Source organism: Rousettus aegyptiacus, unplaced genomic scaffold (genome assembly GCF_014176215.1).
Source record: "Rousettus aegyptiacus isolate mRouAeg1 unplaced genomic scaffold, mRouAeg1.p scaffold_m13_p_7, whole genome shotgun sequence".
Lineage (NCBI taxonomy): Eukaryota > Metazoa > Chordata > Mammalia > Chiroptera > Pteropodidae > Rousettus > Rousettus aegyptiacus.
This window is the reverse complement of record NW_023416310.1, coordinates 33,417,102-33,432,761: the sequence shown is the minus strand read 5'-3', so window position 1 is coordinate 33,432,761 and position 15,660 is coordinate 33,417,102. Positions and strand designations below refer to the sequence as shown.

Sequence of the window (15,660 nt, the reverse complement as noted above, 5' to 3'; positions counted from 1 at the left end):
TAAAACTTATTGGGATGCATGTATGTTTGTTTGAAGATCTAATTGGCTTTATTAAGCAATGCACAAATGGGAAACCATTCTATCTAGCAACTAGAAAGGCACTCCCTGGAATGTTTTAAATTTGTACAGCATAGCACTGTAGCTAACTCTAGTGTTCTTTTTTCTCTTTTTGTGTGAAATGACTCGGTATGCCATATCTAGCCTCTGTAGTTCCATATAATTTTATCGAGGAACTCAGTAGCATCATATAAACTTACTGTTGTTGTTGTTGTTATAGTAAACTAATATTTGAGTGCCTCTTTAGAGAGAACTTTCTCAGGAGTGATAATGTAAGGGTGATATATTTTCATGCCGTTTTTTGTGTGTTATTTGCTACCTTTGGTTTGGATTACTTATACATATTCTTTTAAAACTTTTAAATTATGTACATATGTATTTTTTTCAATTTCTTAACCTGCTAAAAATGCTGGATTTTTCTAGGACTGGGGTAAACCAGGGGACTTGTGGAATCTGGGAATCCAGTGGCATGTTCCTTCTTCCGATGAAGTGGCTTTTGCCTTCTATCTCTTGGACTCTTTTCTTCAGCCTGAGCTCATCAAACTCCAGCATTGTGGGGATGGAGAACTTGAAATGTCTAGGTTAGTTTTCTTTTATAATCAATTAGTGTTATATAGTTGCAGATTAAAATCGTTTTGTGTCTTTCCTTTTCTCTATGGCATATCTGATATATTCATTTTCAGTGTATGTTTTGAATATTCCCATAATAATTATAAAACCATTTAATATAGTGTTGTATATCAGAAATTTTGACATAATATTTATACATTTACAATAGAAAAACAGATTTTCTTTTTAGTTTGTTTTTAGCACCTTCTACTTACCAGTTTCATTTATACATCTTTTGGGAAGTATGTGTAGGTTTAGCCCCTTAGAAAGGAAATGCCTGTTTTTCTAGATTTAGCTTTGATTTTATTGTTTTTTTTTATTAGTTCATATTATTGTCATTAATATTACTTTGATAAATATCTCGGAGATTTTTTTTCCCCCCCTCTAGGGGCTTTAATAAGCAAGATTTATTTGAGACTATTACACTTTGGTAGTTTGAATCTTTGAAAGTTCCTAAAATAATAATAAGAAAATTCCTGTGTCAAATATCAGGAAATTTTGATAGCAAATTTAGTAGAAATGGGCTTGTAAGTAGTATGATTGACTTATGTCAACTATATAGTATATAGTACAGAATTGCTTTTTTGGAGTAAATGTTTAGCTAGACTTTTTAAAAAATGGAATATGCTAGAAGATCGCTGTAATACTGTTTTTAATTTTTGTTAGTGGTAGTGATAAGTAAACAGTTGATTACATTCAGAATTACTTCACAAAGGGCAATTGTCATTACTAGAGATTATTTAGAGCTTGTTTAACTATAAGTAGGTCTAGTATTACCAGTAAATACCTGTTAATTACCTTGCATTATTAAGTGGGTAAGCGTAGACGTTTGCTGTTCCTTTGTCTTAATTTTGTATATCTCTACTTGATGAAGTTTTTGTACGTCACCCTAGATTCATGGCTTTTTGTTAAATTGGGATTCGACGTCTTCTAAAATATGGAAATACCTTTTATCTTTTCTAGAGATGATGTTCTACAGAGTCTGACTATAGTGCACAACTGTTTAATTGGCTCAGGAAACCTCCTACCTCCACTGAAAGGAGAGCCAGTTACTAACTTGTAAGTAAAAATAACTACTTTACATATTTTGCTATTTTGCCATTTGGCATATATTTAAGTCTTAGTCACATAATGAGTCACTGATTTTGTTATTATTGGTGTGTGTCTGTACCACTTTAACTTTTGTCAATTGTTAGGCCAGCAATACCTAAGGCACAATTTAGGTCTATAAATTTTAAGGCTTATTCAGATTTTCATATGATACCGGGGTAACTTTCAGTGTTAATGAGTTTTAAAATATGAACTTGGAGATTTTTAAGTTCATATGTTAGTTTACTGAGTTAATTAAGATAAATACTCTTTAAAAACATAAATTTTTTTGTCTGTAATCAATGTTGATTAAGGATTTTGCACCAAAAAAAAAACCCTGGGGTGTTTTTTAATAAAAATTTGTTCAGTGTTATTCATTATGATTTTAAACTTATTAAATCTACCAAGTTGCTTTTATGAATTTAAGTGCTTTTCACAGTATTATTATTTTGAATGAATGTCCTGATTTAGTTCATTGTTAGTGTTACCATTTAAGTTGAAAAAAAATTGTTTAAATGAAATTAGCAATATCTAACTTTAGCTCACTTATTAAGGAAATAGCTGCTCATTTCAGTATACCATCTTAAATCATCTTCTCTCAACATCAACATCTCATTGCTGAGCAATTTAATGAAAATCACATAAAAATAAGTAAGCCCTGCCCCTCAGAAAACACAAAGGAGAGAATTTTTGCAATTGTTGATTTTGCAATAAAAATCTTAGAAAGCATCAAGGAGTGGTTTTAAATTGTGTCTTGTTTGTCTTTCTCATATTTTGCATAATCATTATTTGGACTCATACTTTTTCATAATTCCCACTTAGTTCAATCTAAAAACTCCTTTGTAGGCATTGAACTTTAGATTGCGCATTAGATTTAAGAGAGAAAAGTAGGGTCATTTCAGGTAAGAAAATCTGTTATAAGTTCACCTAGGAATTTGCTAAATTCTTTTAAAGAACATTTTTTTCATTACAGTTCGATATAAGAATAATTTTACCAAATTTCATTATTTTAAGAGAATTTGATTTTAAACTATTTTAAAATGAGACCTACAGAAATGGTTTTGATTTTCCTGATGATCCTGTAATAAAGTAAGAACTTAGTTCTTTTATGGCATACTATAGAGATTTCATACGTAACTTATGACATTAATAAATTATTCGTGCTCGAATGTTTTGACAATAGGAGACGTATGGTCATTTAATTTAATAATTTAAGAGCAAAGACATGTATCTTATGTGTATATGATTAGAAGATTTTTAGTATTGAATGATCATTAGGTGCACTGCTGAAGGGTCAGCTCAGGGGACTTAGGGGTTTCTGTTGCAATTCATATCAGCGTGTAACCATATTTATGCCATGTGCACTATAATATGGAATTGAAGCAAAGTCTTTTATCCTTTGAAATGCGCATCAAGACAAAAGTTCCATATTTTGGTCATTATAAAACCAATTAAATTTATACATAATAAAATGTATTTTCAATAAGGAAAAGAATACATGGTATAAATTTTATTAATGCTATGGTTTTATAAGTAGTTTGTTAATAACAAGTAATTTGTTAGCCTACATTACTGTACATTATAAACCCTAAAATTGATCCTGAGAATCCTTTATAGGTTTTCTCCAAAAAAGGTGAAGGTGAAAGATAATTTAGACTGAAAAGTTTTAGAATTTTTACTTTTAGCATGAAACTTTAATACAATAACACATAAGTAATAAAAACTATGTTTAATATAAATATGTTTATATTTTTAATATACTTCAAGTATACATATAAATATTTTCTTGTTTTTAATACATAATTAAAATGTAAAACAATGAAAATTTTAATTATTCTAATCATTGAATAATATACACATTTTTAGGGTTTTTTGGTTACATATGTTCTATACAGGATAGTTATACAAGTACAATTAAAGATAAATGAGCAAAACAGGGAGTTTATAAAATCTTTCCTGGGCCTTTAAATAGTTCTTATCAGAATCTTTCTTTTAAAACCAATTTCTAATATATCATCTTTATCTGAAATTTAATTTATTTTGGTAATGTGCTTTTTTATATTTTCTGCATATAACATTTTGGATTTTTGGCAGATAGTAAATTAGTTCTCACTAAAGTGAAAAATAAAGTTAACATTTTAAAGTAAAATAAAGTTAGTATTTAAAATTTTGTAAATGTTTATTTTAATATAGGTTAATAATTGTTAAAAACTTCTAAATGTAAATTGATTTGAAAATCTAAATAATTTCAATTGATGGAGTTGTTTTCTGTGATGTCAAATCACACTGCCTAGTGTGAAGAAAAAATATCTGTAGCATAATTCTCAGATTAGCAGCAACAGGTCAACTTGAAACTAATAGAGGAAAAGAAAGCTCTTTACTTTGAACATGAGTTACTCCAGAGGAAATAGGATAAAATGTACCTGGTGAGGGAGAAAAGGGAACACATAATTGTGATAAGTGCTTTAGTGTAATGTCTAAAATTCCTGAAGTCAGTCTTGTCAACAGTTTGTTGTGTTATGAGGCATGTGTTTTCTTAAAACATTAGAGCAATTTTTGGAAACATAGCAACTCAAACAAATTTTTTCAAATTTAAATTTATATTTTTATTTTTCTTATATAAAATTTAATTAGGTAAAATATTCTGGATGCCCTTTACTTTCTTTCTCTCTCTTTTTTTTTTTCTTTTTTTTTTCGGTCAGACCACTCATTATTAAGTTTGCCTTATGCATGTTTTAATAGTATTTCTCTTCTGGAAAATTATAGTAATGAGAAACTGGAAGCTTAGATTAGTTCTGAGTTTTCCTGTAAGAAAACCTAATAACTTAGTTCCTAATAGAGTATTGAGGATGGTCTTGAAATCCTATTGTTCAGGGAAATGGCTACTGTATGCGAAAACCAGTTTTCTTGGCTATGCGATAAAAGAGTGACAATAAATAAAAAGCTTAAAGGAGTTGATTGTCCTAAGTACAAAGCAAATGATATACCTAATGGTATCTACATTGTACTTTTTGGCCTTTAGTGATGTAGGGTTACTGAATACATTGTACATATTATAAATTTTATTGTTTTAAACGACGGGTAAAATAGGTCCCGGGGGGTCATTAGGGTAAATTTTTAAAATTTAGTACAATTTTAACTTTTAAGTTTTTTTAGATACTAGGTTGCTGAATTAGTCTTAAATGGAACCTCTTTATTTTGCTCTTGGAACCTTTAGTTAATGACTTAATAGAAATACCTGTGGTATAGTTCATATTCATAGTTCTACCTTTACAGATGTGGAAGTTGGAGTATGTCTTTCCAGGGTCACAGGAATTTTGGAACTTGCCTTTAATCCTCAAATCGTCATTAATTTCTCCTTTTACAGTCCACTCTTAATAATCTTTTAGGTCTAACCAGCTATCACAGAATGCAAAAAACTAATAACATCCATAAAAACAGGGTTACTCAAAGTAGAGGAGTCATCATTTTTCATCTGAAATATTTTTTTCTTTACTTTGTGCCCTCCTTTCCTCTGATAGATCTGTTAAATCATTCTTAGATAAATCATTCTTAGGATCTCAGCTTTTACTAACTTTTCACTCAAAAAAAAATTCATACTTAAGGTCTAAGAGTTGAGACCATTTCATTAATATGTGAAAGGATGTGTTGTTATGCGATGAGGGGCAGGGCTAGCTAACCTCTCTTGGCACCTCCAGGGAACTACCCAGCTCTGCTGGGGGAGCTGCACACAGAAAAGGAAACAGTTACTACTCCACGGTGAGTAATCCTGTTTTCTCCTTATTTCACCTTCTGACTGTTTTCATTGATTTTTAAAAGCTTGTGTGTCAGACATGGCAAATAGTTCTTATGCTCAGCATTAATTTAAACCTAGCATTATGTAAGATTTCTCTTTACTTAGCAATCTTTCGTTCACATGGTAGAGTAAGAGCCAGCTTTTCGTTTTGTGTTTATCGCTATTGTTGACGCCTAGGATTGAATTGGATAATGGAACATGGAAATGGGCCAATTGCCTCTTGTGAAACACTTGTAGTAATCTTGAATGGAAAAAATGTCTATTAGTGGCTTGGTTTTATACCTTTTATGTGTTTTCATTTGGGAGGGGAGGGATTATTGAAAAGCATAGCTTGTTCTTTCACTTATAGACAGGAAGAATGATTATTGTTTGCAGTTATTTCGTGACAGTTATCCTAGCCTTTATTTGCATATTTGACTTGTATTGTATATTTTGTTTTTATGTTATTAGTCATTTCTTCCTTTTTCACCATCCTTTCTTTCCCACCAGTGATTTTCAGTTCTACTCTAATCAAATATAAAGAAGATTGCCATCTAGTGGTACAAATAACGTAGTTGTGGGAAACTTAACAGGTTTTTTTGTTTTTTGTTTTGTTTTGTTTAGTAAATTAGGTGGCCTGGTACTATTTAGTTGCTATGAAGCCGATTTAATTTTATTATTGTATAGGTGGTATTATTTATAGTATGTTAATTTGAAATTGCTCGTCAGGATTTTATTTAGTTTCTAGGTCAATTTATATTACTGCTTATAAAATGAACCAGTGAATGACTAGAATAAATTTCACTTGGGATGTGGTATTTGATTTAAATTGTATATATTGCTAATGTTGCTTTTAATTAGGATGCAGACCTGTAAGTGTTGGCAGCACTTTAAATTTGTTCAGCTAAGATTATGTACATAACTAAAAGTTACAAGAGCAGTTTTAAGTATTAGAGAGTGCACATAAACTTATAATGTGGCCACAAAGAGCAAAGAGATATAGTCATAAAATCTTAATAAGTAGAGGTTTCTTTTAGAAAATTATTTTTCTAAAGATCAGAAGGAACATTTAGGGTATAACATTCAATCTGTTTGAAATTTAATTAGATAAGGAGATCAATTAAAGCTGAGTTTTAGATTAAATAGGCATAAAAGGAATTTGTGATGGGTAAGAGGAAATAAAATAAAGCTGAAATATATGTATAACTAGATGCCTTCTATACACTTGAGTTATGGAAGATGTGTTTAACTCAGGTTTTAAAAATTAAAGCCTGGTCTATGACCATGCCACCCTGAAAGTGCTGGATCTCATCTGATCTTGAAAGCTAGGCAGGGTCGGGCCTGGTTAGTACTTGGATGGGAGACCACCTTGGAATACCAGGTGCTGTAGGTGTTTAAAATAAAAAAAATAAAAGCCTAATTCATTTTTATTTATACATAATACTTAAAAATCCCATATAGGTTGATATATTTTTAAATAATTGTAATAACTGATAATATTTCTTCAAATTTTCTGATAGGAAAACAATTCAGAGTGACATGAATTTTTAAAATTAGCATCAGAGTTTTTAGCTGAGACTTGTTTTTAAATGCGATTACAGTGTATTTACTACTGTTCCTAGAGTTGGAAATACATACAAGGAAAACATTGCAAATTTCCAACTTATAGTCTTTTTTAAAAAAATAGGGGTGTGTGGGTTTGTGTATGTGTGTTTGTGTGTGTGTGTGTGTGTGTGTGTGTGTGTGAAATTGTCCAGAATAGTTTGCTATAGATTGCTTTTTTATGTTGCTTGTGATTTTCTGACAATAATTAAAATGCATACTTGGTTCAATAATATTTGGTACTAGGTATGGACTGTTTAAGATACAATTGTGTTCCTACTTTAGGAAACTGCTATATTTATAGCAGCAGTGAGAAGACATGTCCTCTCATCTGATAGCTCATGACAAGCATTTCCCCATGTTCTACTAGGGCCGGGTAATGGTCTTATGCTTTATGCTTTTTACTGCTTGAGCACAACCTTTTTCTCTTTGGTGGTGACATTAATTTCAGTAGACATGTTGGACTCCCCTTTAAGTTCATTGTAAAGGAATCTTATTTTATCTTTACTGACTAAGTTTCGGATACATGTATATTTTTCAGTCATACAAATTTTATAAAACACTCAAGTTTGCAAGTTGTCAATGGTTGAAACTTTCTAGAATGAAGACCTTGTTTTAAGAACTAGAACTTGAAAGCTTTTGAAAAGCAAATAAGCATTTTATATTAAAAACTATTACTATTCTTTGTTTATACTCTGTAGGCTTGGTTTTGAAACTTTAGACGGTATTGCCATCCTAGGCACTAGATTATGGGGAGGAACATATAGTTAAGTAATTGGCATTTGAATAATCTTAATGTAATTACCATTTAGATAAGTCCCAGCATTTATAACTGCCAAATATTTAAGGTAAAGATCACTGACTTAATTCTATTTAAAAATACAAAATAGATGGGGGTATGTTGATTTTAAAAGTGTTTTCTTCATTACAAGGTTTTGTAGTTCACAAGTGACGAGTAATAATGATAACATTTCTATTTATTACTAATTGGACCTGTGTTTATTAGATATGCTTTCCCCATGTTTCCTTGGCATTTTTGCCTAACTTTCTCCTCTTAGAAAGTATTTATCTTTGTTTGTAAAAGGTTATTGAATTAAATCTCATATTTTGACATAAAATATTGAAAATTAAAGTATATTTTTTGTTGAAGAAAATTTAGATTTCAGGTATAAAGGTTCGGATTCCCCAGTAAAATCTGTTCTGACATACCTAAAAAGTGGCTTTTAATGGTTTAATGAATTTAACTAGCCCAGTTTGTTCTGGTAACAGTTCTTTGTGGCAGATCTTTAATTAAAGATACAATGTTTTTACATCTGAACATCTTCAAAAGTAGTGGCATTTTACTGCAGGTGGTAGGAGAGATCCGTTTGGCTGGTTTTAAGATGAAGGATAATGATTATCTAAAGAAGCTTGTCTGCTACATTTTCTACAATAAATTTTGACTGTGGGTTTTTGGTGACTAGTTTTAACCTTTATTATGTCATTACAAAGTTGACTTTTCTTTGTATAAATGTTTATCTTCATTTTTGAACTTTTACACTTGAATATAGGGCATTAGTACTATGCTCCTTTGGGCAGTGAGTTTTCCCGGCTATAGTTATTAAATTAACATTTTCTTTAAGATGGATACTATTGTCCTTATTGATGAAACAGATAGCATTAATCTTCAGATGAATAAAGAATTGAAGTATGGAAGATGGGAAATCTATATTAAAAGAGCATCATCTTTGATTTGATTAAAACATTCTAGCAATGACACTTTTTTCCATTAATCCTTCTTATTGGTATCATTAATAAATACAAGCACTCTTGTTTTTATACAGGGTACCAAGTATGGTGTCCTTGGAAGAGACAAAGTTGTATACTGGACTCGAATATGGTATGTGAATCCTAATCTGAGTAAATCTGTATGGACTATTTCGTCAGTTCTATAAGGATTAAAATGGAATAATTTTGTAGTTATAATTTTTAGTCTCGTTTTTACATATAAAAGGAATGTTAATTACACAATAGCTACATTTACTTTTTTAGAGAAACTGGATAATTATGTAACGGATAGCCAGTAAAAGATAGAAATTGGGTTGGTAAATATTTGGATGTTTTCTACATTCAGACTTTTATATATTGTAATGTTCATTTATGTTTAGAATTGTTTTAGAACTGTATATTATACTTGATATGAATGGAAATTTAACCCTTATATTCTGTCTTTGTATTTTTCTGTCATAATCAAATTCTATATAAATAGTATGTGAAAGATTTTATTGTGTTAATTTAATGTTCCGAATCTAACATTAATAAAAATTTAGCACACTTTCTTGTGGCTGGATTAACACTGGAGTTAGTTACATACATTAATTGCTAGAGTGTAATTTCAGTTTGCTTGATTTTGGTCACCCAAAACTGATTAGAGAACCTCTGCATTTATGGTCTCTAATCAGTAAATAGAGGCTTTGAAATATTGGCAAAGATAGGTTTTTTTCTCTCCTCCTTGCTTTTCCAGTAAAGTTTTATAAGCAGGTTGTTGTAAATGTGAAGGTTGTAAAAGTTATTCTGTGTCATACCTAGCCACAGATCCAACTATGAATAAGGCCTACCCATTTATTTTTTTTCCTGGATATATTATCTCTTCTTGACATGAACTGTTGATATAAACTTCAGTATTCTCGGGAGCAGTTCAGTGTGTCTAAAATACCTTCTCTGATTTTTCTAAAATAGATCTATCCAGAGAGAACCACCGAGAAGCAATTGCTAGGATCATAAGGAAACTTCTTAGTAAGTACATAGGTATTTAACTTATTTTTACTAATAAATGTTTAAGAATTTTATTCTATAGCATATGGGCTTTTACTTAACATTTTTTATTCTAAATGGTGAGAACATTAGGTGGTGCTTTTTCTTAATAGATTTTTAACTAATATATTAAAAGTCCTATAGTAATTCAAAATATTTTAATCAAAATCCTTTTATTCTCCTATTTTAGACCACATACTTAATAATTCAGAAGATGATACCAAGTCCTTGTTTCTTATCATAAAGGTACAATTGTCATTTAGTATTTGCATAATTTTAATATGACCAGGTTTGACATGATGAGTTGTGAATACAAAATTTGAAATTCTTTGACAGATTATTGGAGACCTTTTGCAGTTCCAAGGATCTCACAAGCATGAATTTGACTCCCGTTGGAAAAGTTTTAACCTAGTGAAGAAATCAATGGAAAATAGGGTCAGTATTTTCACATACAACTCTGAATTAATTTTTTTAAGGTGTATATTATTGATATAACCACCTGATTTCATAGTTGTTCAGCATACAGAGGAAGTTTCCCTATAAGTAAAAATAATAGATTTTCAAATATCATATTTTGCTATAATCAAAAGGATCCTGGAAAAAAAAAATGTTTTTCAGATACAGACTCTTCTGTTAGTTTCCATGATAGTCTCTAAGCTCTCAGTGAGAATTTAGAGTATGATAACTTAGCAACAGTATTCAGGCTGCCTTGCCCCAGGAGAGTCAGTACAAGCTTCTCTGGGAACATGGAAAAAGGAATACTTAAGTCAGCCATATGATATTCATAGCAGTGTTCTTTTATCAGAGGCTTTTGTTGAAATACAGTCTGAAAAAGTTATGTGAGTTCATTGTTGAGTCAAGAGGTGCTACATATTTTTAGACATAGGGAATGGCATATGTTATAACAGGGCAGGAAGATATACAAACATGGCATGCTTTTGGAACAGAGGCTGTAGGGAAGGGTGGCACGTGGTAAACTAGGTTGTTGTTTTGTCCCGAGAAAGTACTTCAGTTTTATATTCAGCAATGGGAGAGTCATTAAAGGTTTTTAAGTAGATTTGATTTGAATTTTGGAAAGATCAATATTTAGTTCAATGAATTTTGAAAAGCTCTGCAACCACTGTGAGATTAAGCAGTCAGAGATTTAGATAGAAGTAGGGAGGTAGTTAAACTAATATAATAGCTCAGATGGAAAAACAGCCTGAATCAAGTCACTGACAGTGGGATAGTGAGAAGGTGTTCTGGAAAAAGAAGGGATTATGAAGACTTGACCGATGAGATATGGGTGTGAAAAAGGAATAATTTTCGAGTTCCAGATAATCTACTTTTAGTGACTGGGTGGAAAATTAGGGATGAGGGAGAACTTAGAAAACAATTTTTAGAAAAATAAAAGATATATTCTGTATTAAGCATATACAATTACCCAGAAAGTCGACTTATAAATATAACAAAGTCAAGCAATTTTCTTTGTAGCCTGTTTTTGTATTTTAAGTATTCAACTGAATAAGGACTAATTCCGTTGCTCTTCCATGCATGGATGGATCCATTAATATATTGTCAGAGAAAAACATGGTGTTGGACAAGCCATTTAAAGGGAATATTTCTACAATAAACCATACAATTAATTGAAATAATTTATTTGAATATAAACTTAATGTTGTCAGAATAAATGAAAAACCTCACTGTCCAGCAGGATGCCATGGAGCTTATTTGAACTAATTTTTCATTAAGGAATTCAGGGAATCCATTGCCCAGGTCATTGAGGGAAAATGGTTGCATCTTTGTCTTTCAGCTCCATGGGAAAAAACAACATATCAGAGCGCTATTGATTGACAGAGTAATGTTGCAGCATGAGGTAAATATCTTTTTAAAATCACGATGACTTACTTTTATAAATGACAGTTTTCCAGATGAGTATTTAATTATTTGTGTTACTTCATAATTAAATAAACTTTTAATACCAACTTTGAGATTTGATTTACATTATTTTCATAGCTACGGACACTAACTGTTGAGGGTTGTGAATACAAAAAGATACATCAGGATATGATCAGAGATCTCCTTCGTTTATCTACAAGTTCATATAGTCAGGTAAGGCTAGTGTAAACACAGCCCTCCCCCCTCTCCCATTTTATTACATGCAGTCTAAATACCTCATTTTAACAAGGGAATTTAAATACTTTATTGGTGTAGAAAACACTTTTCAAAATGCAACTATATTTAAGCTAATTTTGATAGTCTTTTTTTTTAAATGTTTGTTTTTGTTATTTGTAATTGCTATATTTGTAATTTTTTTTTAACTAAAATTGACAGTGCTAGTGTAATATCGTGGCCACTTAATTAGATCACATTATGAAGGCCGTATAATTCCTCCTAAGTGTTTTTTTTGGAAAGCCGCTACCATATGAATGGTGGAATCCATAGAACCACTGGATAAAGAGATTCATGTACAGCCAATTATTCTGTATTTATAAGATAATAAGGAAACTGGTCTTTCTCCCAGAGATTTCATCTAAAGTAGTCCTTAAAAAAATTTAAAATATGTACAGTGTGTTGCTTTTACTATAACCAGTTACTGTACATTACTGTTTAACTATTTTATGGGTCACAACTGAATTATACTGAATCTTTTGTTTGTATTCAGAATATGTGGGCTGAAGTTAACATTTTTGTTGAAAAGGTCAAATTGTTCTGCGTTTTGGCAAGTCTTTGATTTTTCTCATGTATACACAAGAGAAAATCAGACTCTTCTCATCAAGAGTAACTCATAGTAAAAAGTTTTATAGTTTACTCATTATATTACTAATCAAATGCATATTGGTTTCATCCAGTCTCCTTATCAAAAATATTTGAACTAATGTAACCTAAACCATGAATATGGTTGGTGGTAATATGCTTTCCTTTGATAAAAAGAAAATCTGTTTGTTTTTGTTAAGACATGTGCTTTGATATATTCTTCTGTCGTTACAACAATATTTAAATTATCACTTTGTTTTTAATAATTTATTTAGAAATTTTTGTATTGTCTATCATTTAATAAAAGTCCTCTATTAATAATACTTTCTCCAGGTCAGAAATAAGGCTCAGCAAACATTTTTTGCTGCCTTGGGAGCATATAACTTCTGTTGCAGAGATATCATTCCTTTAGTTTTGGAGTTCTTACGACCTGATAAACAAGATGTCACACAACAGCAGTTCAAGGTATAGGTTTTTTTGTTTTGTTTTAATATGAAAATTTTCAGACATAAAGCAAAGTTGACAGATTTCTATAGTAGACATTCAGGTTCTATATTTAATACTTAGCTATGTTTGTTTTATCAAATATCTGTCCATCTCTTTAATCCATCTCATTTTTTATGTATTTCAAAGTAAGTTAAAGACACCAGTACAGTTCACCTTTAAACTGTATTATAGTCTTTTTTTCCCTAATTATTTACTCATTTACCTACATTTATGATTGGTGTTATGATAGAGAAAATGTACAATGCAATTTGAGGTTAGCGGATGAGTACCCTGGTTGGCCTGTGGGAGAAGAGGGTCAAAGACCAAAAATCCTTTGGAGTAGTGTGACCTGCATGAATGAGAGCCTGAGACAGAAAGAAACATGATACATTTGAACAAATGTTTGAAAGCTTGTATGATTGAGAGCAGAGAAAGAAATGACACAAAACAAGGAAAATACTATATCTCACAGGGATGCAATAAAGGGTATAGGTGAAATTTAATGATTGCTTTATACCATCAGATAGAATGGGTTTCCTGAAAGTGATTTAGGAGGGAAAATTGATAAGACTTAGTGGTTAACTGTGAGGGTACTGAATAAAGGAGGTATCCAAATTATTAAGGTTCTGGATCGCACACTCGTTGGGTACATCAGAGAGAGAACAGGAAAAGTAGATTAGAAATTAGTTTGCACAGTTGAATTTGAGGTTCTTATAAATTAAGAGGCAAGGCCAAGTAGGCAGTTAGTTAGACATCTGAATTTGAGTTTTAAAGATAGCATTTCACCATGTGTTGATGATAATTGAAATCTTTAGGCATTGGTAAGACAGCTGGGAGGAAAATGAGATGAGCACCAGGAGGCATATGTTGAGAAAACTTCATTAGAACCCCAAGAAGAGCTAACTGAGAAGGAAAAAGTAAAAAAGGAATTATAGAAAATAAGGAGAGATCTTTCCAGGAGGAAAACTCAATCAGCAGTGTCAGTTTCTGAAGAGAGTTAAAATGAGAACTAAACATGTTTCTTGAAGTTAGCTCGCAAGGACAGGTCGACAAACTATAGCTTGGGCTCAGTTGCTTGCTTTTGTGAGTAAAGTTTTATTGCAACATAGCCATGTCCAATCTTTTACGTATTGTCTCTGGCTGTTTTTATGCTGCATTGGCAGAGATGAGTAGTTGGAACAGACTACATGACCAGCTGTTTACTATCTGACCCTTTACTGGAAAAGTTTTTTTACTGCTAAGGTAGATGTATAATTTAAGAACATTGTAGAAGGTCTGACTCATTACATGGAATGTTGTTGACCTTGTTGAGAGCATTTTAAATGCATAGAATCACAGAGGTCAAGTAAAATCAAAATTGAAAAATGTCTGTTAGGTCAGCAAAATCAAGCTTAACAAAACCTGTAAATAGGAGTAGAGTGGGTTAGGTAAGAAGCTAGATTAGAATTCAGTTAGGATGAACACAATGTAATATATATATATGACTTACTGTTAAATAATACACTTGAAGCTTATTTGATTTTGTTAATCAATGTCACTCCAGTAATTTTGAGTAAAATAAAATAGAATTCAGTTAGGGTGAATGTTCAGCATATAGCAAAATGTTTTGGTACTAATTGCTCTTTTCATTAAAAAGAGATACTGTTATCGGAATCACTCTGATTAACTTATAAGTATACAGTATAATTACACAGTACAATTAAGTAACCTTGCTTAAACAGCATCTTTATATTTGTATGTTATCTTATTAATAGTCCTTCTTTGAGCTAATCCTTTACTAAATGACTTAGAGAAAATATTACTGGAAGTCAGGTTCTGGTTTCTAAAAGTCAAATATATGATGAACATATTTTACTAACCAACAGCAAGCATTTACATAATGTTTAGTAAATTTAAAAACATGTGAGTGAGTTGGCTACAACCAAACAATGCCTCTTATTTCCCATATTAATAATTTTTCTCTGCAGGGCGCCTTGTATTGTCTCCTTGGAAATCATAGTGGTGTATGCTTGGCAAACCTTCATGATTGGGACTGTATTGTACAGACTTGGCCAGCAATTGTTTCTTCTGGTCTTAGCAAAGCAATGTCCTTGGAAAAGCCATCAATAGTGAGACTGTTTGATGATCTTGCTGAAAAGATTCATCGTCAATATGAAACAATTGGCTTGGACTTCACAGTAAGCTTAGTCAATTTGTAATTCAGATTTTAGTAGAAATACTGCTTTGTTAAATGCTTTTTATTTTTCTTGTCTTTTTTTCAGTAATAATAGTCTTGGTATTTGATTCTAAAGTATTTTTTTGTTTTGTTTTTTGTTTTTTAAAAGCATTTGTTTTTTCTTTGTGATTAATATTATAGATAACAGGGTGGAGTAGGAAGGTGGGGTAGGAAGTTGTGGAGTATGGCCAGGAGAGAGCCAGGTTGTTTACCAGGAGGTTACAAAGGGGTGTTAATTGTTGCATTTACCATTGTTCCCTGCATGCCCATGACCTCATTTTTCAAAGAACTGATCCTG

At 31.2% G+C, this 15,660-nt stretch overlaps 1 protein-coding gene and 1 pseudogene across 1 annotated transcript in view; both read left to right on the top strand.

Moving 5' to 3' along the window:
• PSME4 (proteasome activator subunit 4) overlaps positions 1 to 15,660 on the top strand; it is an 83,854-nt gene that overhangs the window by 40,920 nt on the left and 27,274 nt on the right. The window contains exons 19-28 of the mRNA XM_016127455.2: positions 481 to 638; positions 1,630 to 1,725; positions 8,956 to 9,011; positions 9,851 to 9,907; positions 10,116 to 10,171; positions 10,262 to 10,360; positions 11,718 to 11,780; positions 11,921 to 12,016; positions 12,995 to 13,126; positions 15,115 to 15,324. Of these exons, the coding sequence (XP_015982941.1) occupies positions 481 to 638; positions 1,630 to 1,725; positions 8,956 to 9,011; positions 9,851 to 9,907; positions 10,116 to 10,171; positions 10,262 to 10,360; positions 11,718 to 11,780; positions 11,921 to 12,016; positions 12,995 to 13,126; positions 15,115 to 15,324 (1,023 nt within the window). The remainder of the gene's footprint in view (positions 1 to 480; positions 639 to 1,629; positions 1,726 to 8,955; positions 9,012 to 9,850; positions 9,908 to 10,115; positions 10,172 to 10,261; positions 10,361 to 11,717; positions 11,781 to 11,920; positions 12,017 to 12,994; positions 13,127 to 15,114; positions 15,325 to 15,660) is intronic.
• On the top strand, positions 6,805 to 6,923 carry LOC118605982 (annotated as a pseudogene).